This window comes from Eleginops maclovinus, chromosome 16, assembly GCF_036324505.1.
Source record: "Eleginops maclovinus isolate JMC-PN-2008 ecotype Puerto Natales chromosome 16, JC_Emac_rtc_rv5, whole genome shotgun sequence".
In the NCBI taxonomy this organism is placed as follows: domain Eukaryota; kingdom Metazoa; phylum Chordata; class Actinopteri; order Perciformes; family Eleginopidae; genus Eleginops; species Eleginops maclovinus.
The window spans coordinates 20,682,770-20,700,829 of NC_086364.1; the positions used below are offsets into that span (position 1 = coordinate 20,682,770).

Consider the following 18,060-nt stretch of genomic DNA (forward strand, 5'->3'; position numbering starts at 1 on the left):
TGTTTCCATGCTTTAATGTTCAAAAAGCTCTTTATTTTTACTGCCTGTGCTGCAGCACCTCTTTTCAGCTTCTGTCTGAATCCAGAGCCCAGTCTGCTCTGATTCGTTAGCTGGCCGGCTGTGTTGTGATTGGTCAGCCACTTACAGATGTCCCGCCCCTTAGACTATCACACACAATGTCTTGGAGAGTTAGCAAATAGAAGCGTGAGTGTTATAATATGCAATGTTTTTTTCAAGCTTTCTGACTTCCAAAGACTTTACAAGAAAATCTAACTGATCCTCGATGTCACAGCTTTCATTACCTGAGTCGCTGCTGTGCCTGGTCTGGCGTCTGTAAATGATGAACCAGAGAATCACCGCCAGGAGGGATCCCACTGTGGCCAGCACCACAACGATCCACAGGGCCGGACTCAGCAGCATTACTGAGGGGGCCCGGGCAGTGGGGGCTTGGGCACTGGGGACCTTGGCTCTCAGCTGCACCACAACAGCCAGGGAAGGCTCTGAGGGGATCAGATTATTTTGTCAAAATCATTGCCGAGCCCTGATTGAAAACTACACTTCAATTTTAGATGGAAAGACAAAGTCAACATCAGAAAGTAACCAACAAATGTCAAATCAGACTAAGGCCAAAACCATGACTAACTCAAAGAAGTTTTGAGACAAAACCTAACAAAACTCTGTTCGGAAGGCAGATTTCAGTTTGAGATGATATACCTTTTCAGTGAAACTCACCTGTTGTTGGTTTTGTCATGCAATGGACACACATGCTGATGAGGCTGTCCCACTTGCTGCCAGCAGGACAGTCATTCTTGCCCATGGCTGAAGAAGCAAAGTGGAGACCTGCTGCTGTCTCCCTGAGCGTATGGTTTAAGACACAAACTAAAAGGAAGAAAACGTGTAGTTGAAAACACCGTGCTGCGAGACACAGAGGAGGGCTGTGACGGGTGGATTGATGATACTAATGCGGAGTGCCTAACAGACGTTTCAGTTCCTCTATCTCAGAGGAAAAGGTGACTCACTGCATGTGTCCTCGGGGGCAAAGTGAGAGAGAGAGAACTCAGTGTTTCTGTTAAAAAAACAAAGAGGTCCTGACCTTTAAGCTTCTTAAGTTTTATTAAATATTGCTGTCATCTATGATCCTTTTAATCTGTCCACAAGGTTAATTGGTAACGATATTGATTCATTACAACTGTTTGAGTTGTTAAGATAGCTTTTACGTTCATCAGCTCTAATATAATTATGTTAGTTGTATTTTATTTTAATTATTACCCCCCTTCAAAAAACATGTAAATTATATTATTTGAAATTATTTTAGAAGTAATTTTATTAGAAAACTATTTTTTTAAAGCTTTATTTTGAAATTACTTTATTTTGAAATTATTTGAAAAAAGCTTTATCTTTTTAAATGATTTTATTTTGATATTATTTAATACGATTTGTATTATTAACACAGGCAGACTCCTAAAACATAAAACCTCTCTTTCATGTAATTATGAACTACGTACAAATATTTGTGGCACTAAATGATATTACACGGCAGCTGTTGAGCTCTACCACTCCTCCTTATCTCCTTAACTTCTCGTTATTGACAGCAGCAACAAAAATGCAAACCAAGAGTCACTGTTACACAAGTAATGACCTGAGAGATAGGACTGTGTTGTAAAACTTTAATAAACAATTCACAAATAAGATGTTGGCATGATGCAGATGGGCAGTGTTACACATCAAAATCAAAAAGAGAAACCTGAGATATTTTCATTTTGTACACGGAAAAAACTGCACACAAATCTCAGCACTAGAGAAGATCACCAGCCCTGAGCACAACATTGCATTTATTGATTCATTTAGCGTGGTAATGATAGTGTTTGCACATAAAAGACATTAAAGCATTTCCAAAAAGGGTTACAGATAACCCAAGGATTTAGTGCATTGATTTTGCCATTCATAAAATCATCAAGTAACTCTCAGTGGTTAAGGCAAGAATTTTAGAGCATTTTATGGAAGGACGCAATTCTGAACTGTAAGCAAATCGCACCTGACTCATCATTCATCAGTCTGAAAGCATCAGACAGACAGCATTTCAATCTGACTCGCATGCATGCAAACACACACACACACACACCCACACCCACACACACACACACACACACACCTCATGGCTCGAAGATGAGAGGCTGCATCCGGACGAAGGTGAAGTTGTAGAACTCCGGGAGACCCTGGTGGCTCATGTTGCTGAATTTATCCCAAATAAACGGTGGGAGTCCGTCCTGTGTCGTTGGCCCGTTCACAGCCTCCGCAACAAACTCTCCAGCCAAGTTGAAATCCGTCACCTGGACCAACAACAACACGGAGACCAGAGAGAATCTGAGCTTAAAGACATTTTGCCTCTATAGAGTGGGGCAGGAATGAGTCATAAAAACCCGGCTTGAGTTAGCACTTGTTCACCTTTGATCCCCTCGTCTCTAAGTCAATACTTTTTTTCTGTGTAATTTGTTAGAGACCAGAAATAAGGTCTGTTAGCTTAGGAGGTTTTAACATTTTGTTCTACGACATAAAATACATCAGTAAGTAACCCACTGGTGAAGCTTTTATGTGTCTTTCAAACAAGGGTGGACAACAAGTGACTAAATGGAACTACTACACGTCATAATGCTGAATATTTGCCGCCTTTGGCATGGAAATATCATAAACATGTGTTAACCACAGATCTTGCTTTGTCAGCCTACAAAATACGTCATTAGTACAGTGATATGGCACTGTGGTGACAGGGTGCTACCTTAGTGTCGTAGCAGCCTCCTGGTGTAGCTTTCTCTGCCCTCAGGTCGCCACGGCAGCAGATTGTCTTGCATGGATCCCCCTTAGAGTATGGATCCTTCTTGTAGTCTGCAAACAAGCAGAAAAAAAACAATAGGAACAATAAATGAGCTCGATATGGAGTTTAGAGCAGAGGTGTTGCCTTCACACGGTTAAATATGCTGCAGTAGTTAAGACAGCAAAGAATGAATGGAAGAACTGAAATATCAAGAAGTTTTAGATTTAAAGATATAGTGTGAATGTTGTGTCACTGAACCAGCATTCACACAATTACAGATGCAACTCAAGCTAGGTAATTAGGGCTAGCATGACTAGGTACCCGACAGGCCTCGCTTCTGTCCAGATCAACAAAGCTTTTCACATTTGGTCACGTAAAAAAACAGGTGATTTAACGGTGACAACGTCCACTTATTATATACAGTCTGGTCATAACCAGGCAAAACGAGACAGATCCACACACCATTGAACCTCATGATGTGCTTCAGGGAGTCTATGTCCTTCACATCAGCCTGGTCACGGCGGAAGATCTTGGCTCTGGGACAGAGATCATACGAGAAGTCCTCTCCGTACTCCTCCCACATCTGTCCATACCCACTCATCTTGTAGATCTTCTGGTGGAAAGGAATGTTGTAGGACGGCCAATAACCTGTGGTAAGCGGAGGCAAAGAGAAACATAAGGTCTAAAAAATGTTCAAATAAACTAAAGTGAAATAGCAAAAAGGAGCTGAAGTTACCTCTGCGCAGAGCCTGTGTCTGGTCAGAGTACTCCACCAGCCCGGGGATCTGCTCCACCACCGTCAGAGCGCCGTCTTCAACACTGTGGCCCAGCTTCACTTTGCTCCTATCCAACACCATGTACTGGTTGTTGTAGGTACCTTCACAAGCAGAGCCAGATACATCTTCTGTTTTATTACACGCCTGCTAATAGTGGCTAATGTAGCCTCTAGCCCAGGGTGACTCATATTGCTATTGCAGGTTTCTGTTATTGCCTTTAGAGCCAACACTCACCAGAGTTGAACATAGAGAAGGTTTTGGCCCACTCCTCCCCGGTATGTGCCAAATTGTGAGCCAGCCTGACCCTCTGCCATGCAAACAGACTGTTGGGAGTGATTGTGTCAAACAGGGAGGAGTTGAAGACATTGTTGGTGGTCTGGGTCATCATCAGACCACTGCCCAGGAGGTAGAAGTCATCCAGAGACACGAGTAAACCTAAAAGAGAAAGATAAGCTTTTCTGACAATCTGGAAAACTGTTACAACTGTTTGAAGGATTCTTGTTGTGGTGAATCCCTACGTACCAGGATAGCTGCTGAAGGACAGCTTCCCGGTGGCCGTGTTGGGCTCAGTGATGCGGAAATCCCAGTGTTTGTAGATCCGCATGGTGGCAGCGTAAGTGTACCAGCTGGAGTGGGCAAACAGGAGATTCTCAAAGCCGGGCAGCATCTGAAAGGGAGGAACAGCATTTTTGTTTCTGTTGCTCTGTGCATAATGTAGAGCATGTAAAAAGCATGACATGTGTTGCCCTCCCACCTTGATGAGAGCAGAGCAGTGTCCCATCCCTGGGAGTTTGTAGTTTCTAGCCGGAGGTTTGGAGGATGGGACCAGAGCTGGGATCAGATCCAGCAGGTCCCCCATTGCATTCAGGAACTGGATGGCAAACAGGGACAGCGGCTGTGGGAAGGACACCAGATAAACAGATGCTGGTCAGCAAAGGAAAATGAATAGTAGTGCCGCTTCCATAATAAGAAAATAACCAACACAATATTATATAACTCAAGCTTAAAAACAATGAACTCAATTGCTTTTCGTACCAAATCTGCACTTCCTAAGCTGCGTTTGAAGGTTATGTCTCCTCAAGAATGTATTACTGATCTTAAACTGTTGCTTAAAACAATAAAATAATAGTATGTCAGGTGTAGATTCAATAAGGCCATGGTTAAAAAGTGTTATCCAGCATTACTGTCAGTTTCATTGATAGTAAGAAGACAGATCGGAACCAAAAGTCATCTCATTTTGTGGATTATGACTATATCTTTTTATCTACTAGAATAAGACGTATAATCTCATGTCTCATAATTTACATTTTTACAGTGACAAACTGTGATAAATGAGTCACATGGTTGGTATGAATAGGAGGTTCCTCATTTTGAATAAGAACATGGCAGAGCACCATTTAAAGCTTTAAGATCTTGAAGCAGAACTTCCAATTTCTATTATAAAGATAAACTTCATATTCATAAATTCCTAGAGATCTTTTTACTACGGAACTTCTTGGTATTATCCAAACACTTTTACATCTGATGTTTCCCCTTGATTTATACATGTTAAGCATATGTTTTGTTGGAGATTTCTTCTCCTTTTATACCTTCTTCCCTTGTTTCTTGGCCCATGCTGCAGCTCCTGCTTGCAGTCCATCCATCTGAGCCACGATAAAGCCGGCGTGTCTCCACAGAGGATCAGAGCTCTTGTTCAGTTTCACCTGCTCTCTGGTCCACGAGTCCTGCTTCCTACAAGCCCAGGTGACAGGGGTTTTTACAGTTTACCGTTGTCATTAGAATTTCTTCCTTTAAAACACTTGTAAACATTGTTATTGCACCAGTATGAGCTGAACTGAAAAACTCTGAAAAGAGGATCTGATGATATATCTCAGATTGTATGTTTTGCTGCGGTTTTGATTTTTTAAAAGTAAAAGAGAACAAACTTACGACATGAAACTTTGAACATGGTCCAGGATCTTTGGGTCGTCGATCAGCTGTGGATACATGTTGGTATAGTGGTCCATCATCTGCCTGGGGAGGAAGAGAATGCATGCATAAACTGTATGTAAACGTGGCATCTCATCTGTAAATGTGACCTTCCACTATCTTTTCTATCCTTTTACATATTTTTTTACAGCCTTGCCTCACATATGCTAGATTAATAGCTGTTGCATTAATAGACCCTGTAGATTAAAACGTTCTCTATATGGAGACCAACAAGACAGCATCTAGAGACTTACTGGGCAGTGAGGTAGCCCTCCAGGTAGCCGGCCAGGAAGAAGGTCACCTCATCAGTTTCAGGGGTGTTCCCGTACCCGGCCCGGATCTCTACGATGCTCCAGCCTGAAGTGGAAAGCGTGTCATTCAGATACCCGTATGCATCCCCCTCCGTCTCCAGCACCCCCTCCTTCAGCAGGACCAGCTTTTGGGCGGGATCCCAGTACACAGTGGCTGCGGTCATATCTGAGAAGAAATAAAAAAACATTGCACTGAGAAGGCACAACAAAATGGCTTTTCAAAGTCTGCTACAAAAGTTATGTAGATGGAAAAAGACAAAACAGTTGAAAATGAAGTCCTATGTTCAGTAACTCTAACAATCAACTTATATTTATATTTCTTTTTAGGTTTGTGCTGGCCTATAATACTTGTAATACAGTATATTGGTGCATCTACACTGTGCACACTGTGCATTGCATTTTGGATGCTGTTTTTTAAGATTGAGTGACAGAAGAATATATCTACTTGGGGGTCACTAGACTACATCTCACATTCACTAAAAATATCCATCCCCTGCATGTCTAACTTTATTCTTGTATGTGTTATTGTGTCTTTATTAGTAAGAGTCATGAATTAAACTAAAATGAAAGTGAAAACTAATAGATTTCAGTGTCAGGATCACTCGTGAATCTGGAGATTACCCTGTAAACTATGTGTAAGAACAGGTAAGGAAAACAAAATCAAGTCAAGCGATCACACCTTAAATCACAACAGTTGACAGAAAGTCAGGGTAAAATGTATACAAATGTGCATGCATGCTTACAGGCAACCTCTATCTGTTGGGTAAAGCCATTAAATCCTTTAACTAATCGAATTTTAACGTAAACACGGACTACTTACTGTCAGCAGAGGCGAAGGTCGTAGACACGGTAAACAAAAGAAATACACACAGTCGGTTTACTGAAGGCATGGCTGTGCAAATACCGTTAAAAAGTTTTAAATGACTGCAGACTGGAATGCTGATCGTCCCGAAGCTGTTTAGGTGACGAGGAAATAAATCATACGGCGGAGGGAGGGAAAATCCAAAGCAACCTGAGTGTGCAGCGGAACCTCTCCTGATTGGCTGCAGGCAGGAGAACACGGGAACTACATTATATGTGTGCCATTTGAGCGTTAGGATAGGTTAACATATATCTGAATTTGCAAATGGGAATTTGGAGTCAGTTAATTTGAGTGTTTAAGTATTTAGAGTTTTTGTTTTTTTAAAGCAAAAGAGTTTCACCCCAGATGGGACTCGAACCCACAATCCCTGGCTTAGGAGGCCAGTGCCTTATCCATTAGGCCACTGGGGCTATGCGGCAGATCACTTACGTCATAGAACTATTTATAGATTCATATAGTGAACACAGCCTTATTGTTACACATTATTATTTTACTTATAGTTTATTTAGCGGTTTGATTTTAGTCATTATAAGTTTGATTTAAGACCATATCAGTTTGATTTAAGTCCATATAAGTCAACTTAACATGATAATAATATGTTCAGGACTACACTTACGCCAGGATGTATGATGTAATGCTGCCTCCAAGTGTTCAACAGTAAACCATGTCCAATTTGAAAGGGATTATTGGTTTATATTAGGGTTAAATGCAGTTTATGTTTGGTTGAAATCCAAATTCAAAGTACTAAAATAAATGTTTTCATTCGCTTCACAATGGAGGAAGAGACCAGCAGCAGCAGCAGCAGCAGCAGCAGCACATTGATCCAACTCAACAGCAGTTCATTTATATTTACATTAAATAAAGAAAAAGTCTAAATTGCAACATAAAATAATATAAATATAGATAGCTCTCAGAAAGATATTTACTGATTTTTCTCAGGGTTTGATATAATTAACCAAACGTGTGTTCTGATCTGACATTATGCTCTTGAGTTTTATCTGTTGGGATGGGATAAGGCAAAAACACACAAAACAAATTCAGTTGCTTTTCTGTTTACTGGTTTAAGAGAGAAAAACAGTTGATATGAAGGTACACTGTTTTTACACCCTTTCCATTTGTACACACTTATTTACAGTACATGTAGTGTTTGCATTATTTATTGTTTCCACACAGTGGTAAAGCTCTGTGTGTCCACTTCCCCTCCCAATAAACAGAAACATGCTGTTATGAAGAAGTGAGCAATGCCAGTGTGTTACAGGATAGAAATAAACGCATTTGATTTAAAGCAAGCAGCAGGAACAAGTGAATCAAATCGTATGACCTTAAAAAAAAGGGGGGGGGATAAAGGAATGTAACAAAGTCTTCATGTAGGAATAAAATGAAGTCTGCTTCAGTCATCATCTTCATCAACACCTTCACATTTCATACATGTTATCCAGTAGTGTTGTTAGCTATTTGTCTGTTAAGCTGAGGAGAAAATGCCACTTGACATTAACCACTAAACATCATTTAAGGTAGTCAGTAGATAGTTCCCTTTTCAAAATGTCTAATAAAAATGCAAATATAAAGGAATAACTTATACAATCAACAACAATATCAACACTGAAACACAGCCCATTACAATTCATTAAGAGCTAAGAAGGCACACCAGATATGCATATCAATCGTACTGCAAATAAAAACCCTTCAAAGCATTCAGATTCAAAATGAAAGTAAAGTTGATATGGAAAAATAATCACAAAGCTGTTGATTTGACAAAGAAAACACCAACAAAAAGACAAACAAACAGCATAATAGCAGCGCTTTTCAGTAGTCTTCGCTTTCATCCATTTTAGCTGCAGTGGCCCACAGGTGCAAACGCGTTACAACGGCCGTGAACGTTTCCATTAGAGGGTTGTCGCTGCAGTTTGAAAACAAAGATCCAAACACATAAAAAAAAACACAAATGTGCCAAAACCTGCAAATGAAGGAACGTCTTTACCAACACGACGAAACACTTTTACTAAAAGCGCTGCATAAATAATGAAACGCTGCAAGAAGTTCAAAGACAACGGAACCGGGGACACTAAAAAGTGACGCACACAGCTGGGGCCGGAGCGCTTGTTGAAACTCAGAGATGATAAAGTTGGCCAAAATGTTGGTCAAATATACTTTTTATCAGCTTTTTTTAAACATTGTGATCACATGATTCCTTCTGATATTATTGCAGATCTGCGGTGAGCTAGCTAGCTAACGTCTAACCTAGCCATTTAAAATGTACTGACAAAATAGTTTGGTCGTTATGAAAAAGGCTAACTCTTCTCTAATCCCTCAAAGTGTGTATCACCTCTTAGTGTCCCGTTTTCTTTCCGTTTTGGAGCTTCTTGCAGCGCTACGTTTATGTGTCGCTTTTAATAAATAAGTAAACGCTGCGCAGGTTTCCTCAACTTGGTGAAGATGTTCCTTCATTTGCATGTGTTTTGGTACCTTTGTGTTATTGTATGTGCATCATTTTTGAAACTGCAGCCTGTTTCTCCTGATGGAAATGTTTCGAGTTGCTGTAGCACGTTTGGAAGGGTCGTCCACTGTAAGGATCGCTGCTTGGTGAGTGCAGTGACATAAAGTAAAGAGCATGTTAGAGGAATGGACTTCATCTCCATAATACACAGCACACAAACACACTCTCATTCGTCATCGATCAGTTTCTCAGCACCGTTCTCTGCCTGTCTTCCTTCCTCTTCTCTTTTTCCCTCCTCCTCCTCCTCTTCCTCCTCGTCCTCTCCGGTGTACAACGACTGGCTGCCGTAGTTGATGGTGGTGCGGGAGAGGTCCACCTCGATGGGGAAGACGTCCGCCTCCTTCAGCACGGCGTAGCACTCGTCGTAGTAATGAGACATTCCTGAGACGAAAGCGCTGCAGCTGGAACACGATGTCCTGGACTGTAGGGGAGGAAGAGGAGGAAGACGAGGGAAAAGTTTGTTAAGAAATGTAATCACTGACAAACATAAAAGATGAGATACTTAATAAAACAAAACCAGACCATGTTTCTGGTCCAGCAGCTCGATCTTCTCCAGAACGTCCTTCCTCATCTTGGCGAAGCGAGCGCGGGCTTCCTGTCGACACCGCAGCACCAGACGGTACTCGTAGTTCCCGGTGCTGACCCGATACAGCGGCTCCCCCATGGCCTGCAGCAAGAAACCCATTATACACAATATAATACACCAAAAGGAAATCATGTTAAATAAACTGAATAAGTTAAACCCCAAAGACAAACTCTGTCAAAATAACGAAGCATTACAATAAAGTTATTTCAATGTTTTAAAAGGAGAACTCACGATGCTGCTGTACTCTTCATCATCCATCTCCTTCACCTTCAGGCAGTACGACTGAAACACAATAGGGATTAATGCAGTTTCTCCGTTGACTGAGAAATTGTTGAACAGATTTACAGAAGAGCTGCCGCCTTACCAGATACTCAAACTTCACGTCCAGGTACTTCCTGATGGTGAGCTTGGTGTCGGGTATGGCTTTGTGAAGGTACGTGTTCAGATCGTGGAGCATCTGCACAACAAGAAGAGAGCATTTCAAAAACATACCAGAGGTCTCAAGGTTGTGCTTTTAAAGCTACACCGTGATCTGTACTCACAGGTTTGATGGTCTTCAGCAGCTGAATGCCGTACTTCTCGATGTTGCGGTGAGCGTCTGCAAACTTCACGAAGGCCTCGCTGGCTGCGGCCTGAGGCTCTCGCACCCCGATGACCGAGAACACATCGCCAAATGCTGCAGGGGAACATTTCCCGATAACAATCAGATACACTAGACACTAAAACTGAATCGCTTAGGATGATTTCAGAATCACAAATCCTTTATTTGTCACACAGCAGGATCTTCACACTGTTATAGGCAGATAATAAGGAGGCATGCACACATGAATGAAATCAAATCAGATAACTACACATCCAAAATACAAACAATAGGTTTGATTAGATCATTCTTATGTGTTTTTTCTTTTTCTAGTACATTTCAAAAGGCAGAAAAGGTTTTACCAAGCTATTGTGTCGCAGTAACTCACCTCTGTGTGTTTGAGAAAGCTCAAAGAAGGCTCTGAGTAGTCTCTTGGTGTGCTCCATCAGTCCTACAGGCGACCAGAACAACGCATTGGTTTCAACAAACAACATTAAAACATCAGATTTAAAATAGTCACGATTTATCACAGATTTCTCTTTACCTTTGTAGAGCTCTGCTGTTTTCTCCAGCTCCTCCAGTCTTTTGACCAGTCCGTCTGTGAAGCAAATTAAATCCACACAGGTTTACCTTTATATTGACCTCTATAAAAATCCCTAAAGATACCAGAATTATCCTAATATTAATCTTACCGTTACATAGAATCGCTCGACTGAGTCCCAGAGCGTCAGCTGTGCCGGAGCTCAGATTCTCCACCAGGCGATGTTTCACTTTTTTCAGCACTGAACCACAAATACAGGGGTTTAACAAATATGCAGACTGTATTACAGTATATAACATGTATGCTACAATAATATAGTGTGTGTGTGTGTGTGTGTGTGTGTGTGTACCTATGTCCAGAGACTTCCCCTGTTTGGGGTCCGCCTGCAGTTTGTTGTAGTGGATTACTGCTTCACTCTGCGGAAACATGAGCAGAGATCAACAACAACAAACACGCCTCAGATATCAGAGTCAGCCACTTCAAGAGAAAAATAATCCCAATAAATAAATACATCATAAATAAATATGGAAATGTATAAAAAATGGTAAATGAACAATGGAGTCATTTATATGCAATAAATAAACAAATATGGATTCAAATGTATAATTATTCATGAAGAGATGACAAACATTTCAAAGCATTTGTGCCAAGAATTCAATAAAAAAGGAGACACATTTGGAAATATTACAAAATAAAACATACAATAAATAAATATAATTATAAATACAAATATTAATATTACTATTACTATATATATATTTTTTTTAACTTCTTTTTATTTTATTTTCACATCAGTCGTGCAGTGCATCAAAACAAAATCTTATATGACAAAGTTGAAAAACATACAAAAAGGTCATACAGTCATACAAGGTGGAAATACAACACAATAGGGGTCCAGTTATTGAGGAATGCTTCTGACTTAAGATGTAAAACTGCAGTGGTATATTCCATGTGATAAACCTCTTGGACTCTATCCCTCCATTGAACTATTGTTGGGGGCTGTGGCTTCAACCAGGAGGCCGTTATGACTTTATTTGCAATTAGCAGAAGTGTCCTTAACAATTTTGTGTGGCTATCTTCCAGGAAGTCCTCGGGTACTACGCCCAATACAAAATGCATTGGTACTATATATTTTTAAATGCAATAAACAGATAAACAAATATTAAATGTTTTTGTCGGTGGTAAAAATAAATATTTGCATAAAAGAATTGCAATGAAACAATTGTACAAAATTTAATTTGGAAATATAGAATATGCGATAAATCTAGAAATATATATAAAAAATATATGAAGAAAATAAATGGCACGGGTGAAATTCACGTGCACTTTTATTTGCACGGACAGCAGAATGTAATCTTTTAAATCCACAGTGCACCCCATCTTTAATCCACCATGCAGGAAGTCAGGACATTTTTGTGGGTGCGAACAATGGTTGGCAGAAACAACACAGCCGCTCTGCTCCGGTCACTTTATCCTGCTTTTATCCCTGGCAGTGAAGTCCCTTTAACCAGACGGCCGCTGTGTTTGCACCCATAATAAGTAAACTCTCCAACTGTTCACTGATAAGCCTGCAGCCTCGGCGGGACAGGAAAAATGTGAGTTACGTTTCCTTCCTTTTCCATGTTACCCTGTTTAAATGATTATTTTGTATGTGTTAAAAGACACTGGTGGTTTGACGTTTGGTTGGTGTGGCTTTCAATTTTGAAACCAATAGAACATTTTACCACAAATTCCAGGGTTGAGGAATAATCCTTTATGTATAAACACTTGATAAATGATTAATGGAAATGTTCATGATGTGGGAAAAGCAAAGCAATAATTAGCTGCATTCGATGACTGGGTTTAATTTTGAATCCAATACTTCTCTAATCACTAACAGAGAAGAATGCCTGGAATTTGGCTCAATACTAGACTTTGTATCCTCAGATATGTATAAGAGATGATAATAAACCCTCTGATCCCGGTTTGGTTTGGGACTGTAAATCATTGTGTCAGTATGTGTGTACCTGAACAGCTTGGATCATCTTGGCCACTTCCACTTTGGTTTTCCCCTTCACTGGTTTCCCGTTCACGCCTGTGATTTCATCGCCGGCTGCCAGAGTCCCATCCAGAGCTGCGGGGGTGTTATCAAAGACCTGGGAGACAACACATTAAAAAAGGTACCAATGACTCCTGTTCTTTTTATTCTAAACTTGATCGAAATGTTCTACGTTCATAAACAGGTTTATAATCCCTTGCTCTGTACATACCTGGACGATGTAGAGGCACGGACAGTACTGAGCCCCACCTCCAATGCTGATCCCAATGAGGTTATTAGCGTCTTTCTTCAGAACCACAGTACCAGGTACCGTTGGTATCCCCCTGATGAGAAGAAAACATCACACATTAAAATAGGGCTGAGCAATATATATCAAATGATATCGATATCATGATATGAAACAAGATATCGTCTTAGAGTTTAGACATTTTTATGTGTCTTTTCCTGGTTTTAAAGGATGCATTACGGCAATACATGTCATTTTCTGAATGAACCAGACTGTACTAGCTGTTTAAGCATCTGCATTTACCAATTCTGCCATTAAATGCACATTACTGATGATTACTTATCTTGTGTAAATAAGCTGAAACACAAATACCAACCCTGCAATGACGTTAAAATATGGATATATATTTATTTGCTCAGAAAGAAATGATATCTGACTTTCTCCATATCACCTCGCACTACATTGTGATTCTTAGCTTTTTAGTGTACCCTGCATTGCAAAATTCCCAGTAATACAGGATTTTATCATAAAGCTTAGCAGGTTTATAAATAATGAGAAGAAAGCGTATAAAGTTCATATCAGGAGTCAGACTGTTAGCTACTGTGTTTGTCTTTATATGAACTGAAGATTAAAGGATTTCCATATTGAAAAACACACACTGAATAACTCAGATTACAAAAAGGAAACACATTATTATAACTCACAGTTTGTCCTCCTCCAACTCATAGTCCATGTCTGTGAACATCCCAGCACAGTGTCACTCCTGTCCCTGGTAAACCTGAGAATGATCAATACAAAAACCACCTCATTCAAATCATGTAGGAGTGGTAAAATACACACAGAAATATCACTTTGAGCAGCTGATTCACGAGCTAAAAGTAAGCTTATTGGGATGGGAGAGACAGTATCTATAACATTGATTACAGCCCTAAATAAAGCAGGACAGAAGATCTTTGTTCGCTGAAACTGATCTGAGTTGCAGCAGGTGGACAAACAGCTGGTGACTTATCGTGCTGCTATCTACCTGGTGTTCACCTGTTAACTCCGTCTGAACACATGCAACATATAAACTAAATACATCGAACTATGATCTAAAAACAACATGTGTAAGACCTATATATATAATGACGTAAGCCAAAAGCAGGAACATTACATGCTAACATTAGCTGCTACTGTTGGCTACTGCAGATGGAAGAGCAGAATTCGTTTGTTCAGAAACGTTAAAACTTTGTAAATAATTTACCTTTCTTTTATTTAGGCACCGGGTTCTCATTCGAGTGTCCCTTAGCGTTCATAAATTGCCCCAAAAATCGGTGTCTTTTGACGCAATTTCTCTTTTAATTCAATTTCTGGATCCACTGACAGCTCCTCTGTTTACTTTCTGACGTCACTGCCGGGGTCATAGCGGAAGTGGTCATAGGTAAAGACTTTTTACATCTTCAATGTTTTTAGATGGTTTTCTTTATTATAAACAACCAGTCCACATTTTTCAATGGTATATTTACCCCGAACACTTTATTTATGTACACCTGGTTAGCAACCAATACAAACCCCATGTATTGACTACCAAGTATTTATATTCATGAGTATGTAATGCCCCCTAGTGGTCAGAGACTGGAACTGCCACATATTCATTTTGTTTTAAAAAAGGGGAAATTCTGATTATAATGACCTAACTAAATATGATAATGAATACAAAATACTAATATTTTTAATATCGTCAAACTGGTGTACATTTAAAGATGAAATGGTATTGGAACTGCAGCACATCATAGTCAGCTACAGTGATATAAATCAGCTTCAATGCACATATCATAGCACTTCTGGTGACTACTTTCAAAACAAAATGGAGCAAGCGGTGGTTGGCCATACACGGATTACAGATTGGAGGAGGCTATAGATTTTTGGTCGCCTTCCTTACAATTTTCATTTGTTTTTACCCAAAAAGACCCACACCAAAGTATGATTCTAAATAAACTCGATTTTAACCGTAATATGTGTCCTATTGTCGGGGCAGATATTAGAACTGTGAGATTTACCGCCACCCTGTGGCCACAAGAGGGAACCGCAGGATAGGAAATTAATAAAGCCAGCGGCATTGAAGACAGAACACATACTAACACTTTCGGTGAGTATTTTCGGAACCGAAGCATTTCGAGACAATATCAACTAATCTGTCTAAATTGTCGGTCCGTATTCCCCTAGTGTCAATCAAAAATGGAACAAATTTTGAGACATTTGCCGATGGAGACTACTTAATAAGACATTTCAAGAAGGTGGCTAACGTTTACGGTAGCCTACTGATGCTACTGAAATTGTTTGCTAGCACTGCGGCATGTTGGCTCTATAAACTGTTACTCCCGTTAGCCACTTAAGTCAAACTTTGTAGCACATTTCGTGTCGTTTGACAAGAGTTTTTTAAAATTTGAAACCGTTAAGTGGTCATTTGTGTTACCTCTTTTTTGTTATTCCTTAAATTAGTTTGCCGTAACATTATCTTTTATTCTGAAATTATCCGGAAGTGAATTGTATACAGTGACGCGCTTGATTAATTGTATGTCTCGCAGTTCTAATGTTTGATAACCATGTTTAACAAAACAGATACGTTTATAAATAAGTCATGGAAATCACAAAAGTGTAACAAATGTATTCAAATAAAATACGTTTTTATAGAGTCAGAATCAGAAATCCTTGATTAGTCCCACAGTGGGGAAATGTACATTTGTAGCATGCAATAACATAGAATGAGAATAAAACAAGTCCCAAATACTCAGTAATAATCCTGTATATATTTCCTTTTTGAAAGTTAAACATTTAACTAATTTTAATACATGTACAATTTATTCTAGTGAGTGGTGTTTGTATAATGCATTGCAGACCCTACTCAATGGAAACAATGGCTCCCAATCTTGATATATTTGTAAAAGTTCTTGACAGAGTAGTTTTATAAACGGATCACAGTACCACAGTGGCAGCTGCTACTCAAAATCTGCTCCGTGATTAATCTCATTTTCTAAATGAGTTCAACAGCAGTGATTAAAGAGAGCCTCTGCGTTAAATGGGCTCCTTGATTGTCATGATGATAATGAACGAGTCTTTGTGCTTCACATTATAAATTAGGAGAAACTTCACAGTCTTACCACTTACATGTTGTCTTCCAGTGCAGAAAGACTTCCATCAGCTGCAGGAGTGTTGACCAACAGCAACACCAAAATGACCATGGTAAGTTTATCTGCTTTGTTTCATCTCTTAATGTACTGCCTTATGAACAGAGTATGGGTTTGCATCCTGAAATTGATTTAATACAACTCTAATTCTATGATGACATTCAGCCTTCTGTCCTTTTCCAAATAAATTGTTTAAAACTTTAATTTCTGTGTTTCTCTCAGCAGCTTGAAATGAAGAATCTGAGTCTGACAGCCGGAGACAGGCTGAAGGTGAAGGGGATCATCCAGCATGATGCTGAGAGGTAAGCAAACCAAACACAAAACGTGCATTTTTTAACTTTAATACGTTTTTGTTGCAACTTAAAATCAGTTGCTCTCTAGAGAATGATCAGTGAACAATAAATGCACAACACATGTTTAGTTACCCTCTTAAGGATCTTAAATTCTTGAGAGTATGGCTCATCCTACACTGAGTAACGTTAAAGTAGTACGGGAACACAACAGTCAATTGTACAGATGTTGTTTTTATTTCCTTCTTATGGTGATATTTATGCTGGTTCACTCTGGGAAAACAGTAAGTATCTTTCTTCCTTATAACCTCAGGTAAGCTTTGTTATTTTCCTAAAACCCTTAATCTTGATGTTATAAAACATGTTGTTCTATATTTAAAAACATCTGTTTAGTATTAAAATACTTCAGGAAAATCTTAAGGTTACAGTACATCTCACACACCTTTAAAATCACATTTCCATTAAAGTGTCCTTGTGATTATGTCATGTTAAACCTGTGTTTATTTTCTCTGATCCAATCAGATTCAAGATCGAGCTCGGCTCTGGCACAGACGACATCGCGCTGCACTTTAACCCTCGTTTTGACGACGACGCTGATGGATCCGTTCTTGTTTTCAACTCTAAGACTGCTGGCTCTTGGGGCAATGAGATACGAGACACACACAACCCCCTTCACAGGGGCGGAGAGGTCAAGGTGAGGAACACTCAGGTTCATATCAGCATTCTGTGTCTCTCCTGGGACATGTCTCCATGCTTTAATGTTCAAAAAGCTCTCTATTTTTCTCATACTGTCTGTGCTGCAGCACCTCTTTTCACCCTCTGTCTGAAACCAGAGCCCAGTCTGCTCTGATTGGCTAGCTGGCCGACTCTGTTGTGATTGGTCAACCGCTTCAATATGTCCCGCCCCTTAGCCTATCGTACAGTGTGTTGAATCGCTAGCGAATCCTGGAAGTAAACACATATTTTCTCTTCAAGTGCATTTACTAAACCAGATTAGATCAACAATTGGAATTTTTTTTAGGAATCGTTTTTAGATGTCCGTCTCAGACTCCTTCCTTATAATCTTTTCTATTCCAGCTGGGGTTGATGCTGGCTGGAGACGTGTTTGAGGTGGAGCTTCCTGACGGACAGCAAGTGCAGTTTCCCAACCGTGAGAATGTGGATGTCATCAACTACGTCAGAATCGCAGGAGACTTCAAACTGACTTCCTTTAAGATCTGCTAAAAGACTCCTGTAGCGCATGCATTGGTTAAAGATGAGACTTTTAAACGGTTACTGTAAGAAATATTGTTGAAGGGTTTAGATCTTCAATGTGAATTTGAAATGTTATTTAAAATGTCCCGTTGTGCACAAGAAAATAAAATGTTTGAATTCAAATGATCTTGAAAGGTTGTAGCTTGATTCTG

General features: G+C 39.7%; 3 protein-coding genes and 1 non-coding gene across 10 annotated transcripts; 1 reads left to right on the forward strand and 3 right to left on the reverse strand.

Moving 5' to 3' along the window:
• Positions 1-1,653: 1,653 nt before the first annotated feature.
• Positions 1,654-6,897, reverse strand: plbd1a (phospholipase B domain containing 1a). Its single transcript, XM_063904991.1, has 11 exons — positions 6,688-6,897; positions 5,811-6,033; positions 5,518-5,601; positions 5,178-5,319; positions 4,343-4,483; positions 4,111-4,255; positions 3,823-4,023; positions 3,549-3,689; positions 3,275-3,460; positions 2,777-2,883; positions 1,654-2,330 (listed from the first exon to the last, which is right to left on the reverse strand). Exons 1-11 carry the CDS (start codon positions 6,755-6,757, stop codon positions 2,154-2,156), a joined length of 1,617 nt encoding a protein of 538 aa, XP_063761061.1. The 5' UTR covers positions 6,758-6,897; the 3' UTR covers positions 1,654-2,153.
• Positions 6,898-7,066: 169 nt separating this feature from the next.
• Positions 7,067-7,139, reverse strand: trnar-ccu (transfer RNA arginine (anticodon CCU)). The gene has a single exon. It is a non-coding gene; the product is annotated as a tRNA-Arg (tRNA).
• A 626-nt stretch (positions 7,140-7,765) lies between these two features.
• pick1 (protein interacting with prkca 1) lies at positions 7,766-14,594 on the reverse strand. Its single transcript, XM_063903959.1, is given in 14 exon segments — positions 7,766-9,617; positions 9,619-9,647; positions 9,749-9,893; positions 10,044-10,094; positions 10,177-10,269; positions 10,355-10,488; positions 10,781-10,843; positions 10,937-10,990; positions 11,085-11,174; positions 11,283-11,349; positions 12,940-13,068; positions 13,183-13,294; positions 13,902-13,975; positions 14,441-14,594. Coding segments are annotated over 13 exon segments (1,233 nt in total). The 5' UTR covers positions 13,943-13,975; positions 14,441-14,594; the 3' UTR covers positions 7,766-9,392.
• LOC134878132 (galectin-2-like) lies at positions 12,314-18,034 on the forward strand. 7 transcript variants are annotated; one of them, XM_063903966.1, is made up of 6 exons: positions 12,314-12,528; positions 12,948-13,092; positions 16,359-16,419; positions 16,587-16,666; positions 17,177-17,348; positions 17,732-18,034. In XM_063903966.1, exons 3-6 carry the CDS (start codon positions 16,411-16,413, stop codon positions 17,876-17,878), a joined length of 408 nt encoding a protein of 135 aa, XP_063760036.1. In that variant the 5' UTR covers positions 12,314-12,528; positions 12,948-13,092; positions 16,359-16,410; the 3' UTR covers positions 17,879-18,034. The 7 variants fall into 7 exon arrangements, with proteins under 7 accessions (XP_063760036.1, XP_063760040.1, XP_063760037.1 ...); XM_063903970.1 differs by having other exon boundaries at positions 16,590-16,666; XM_063903967.1 differs by having other exon boundaries at positions 16,364-16,419.
• Positions 18,035-18,060: the final 26 nt, after the last annotated feature.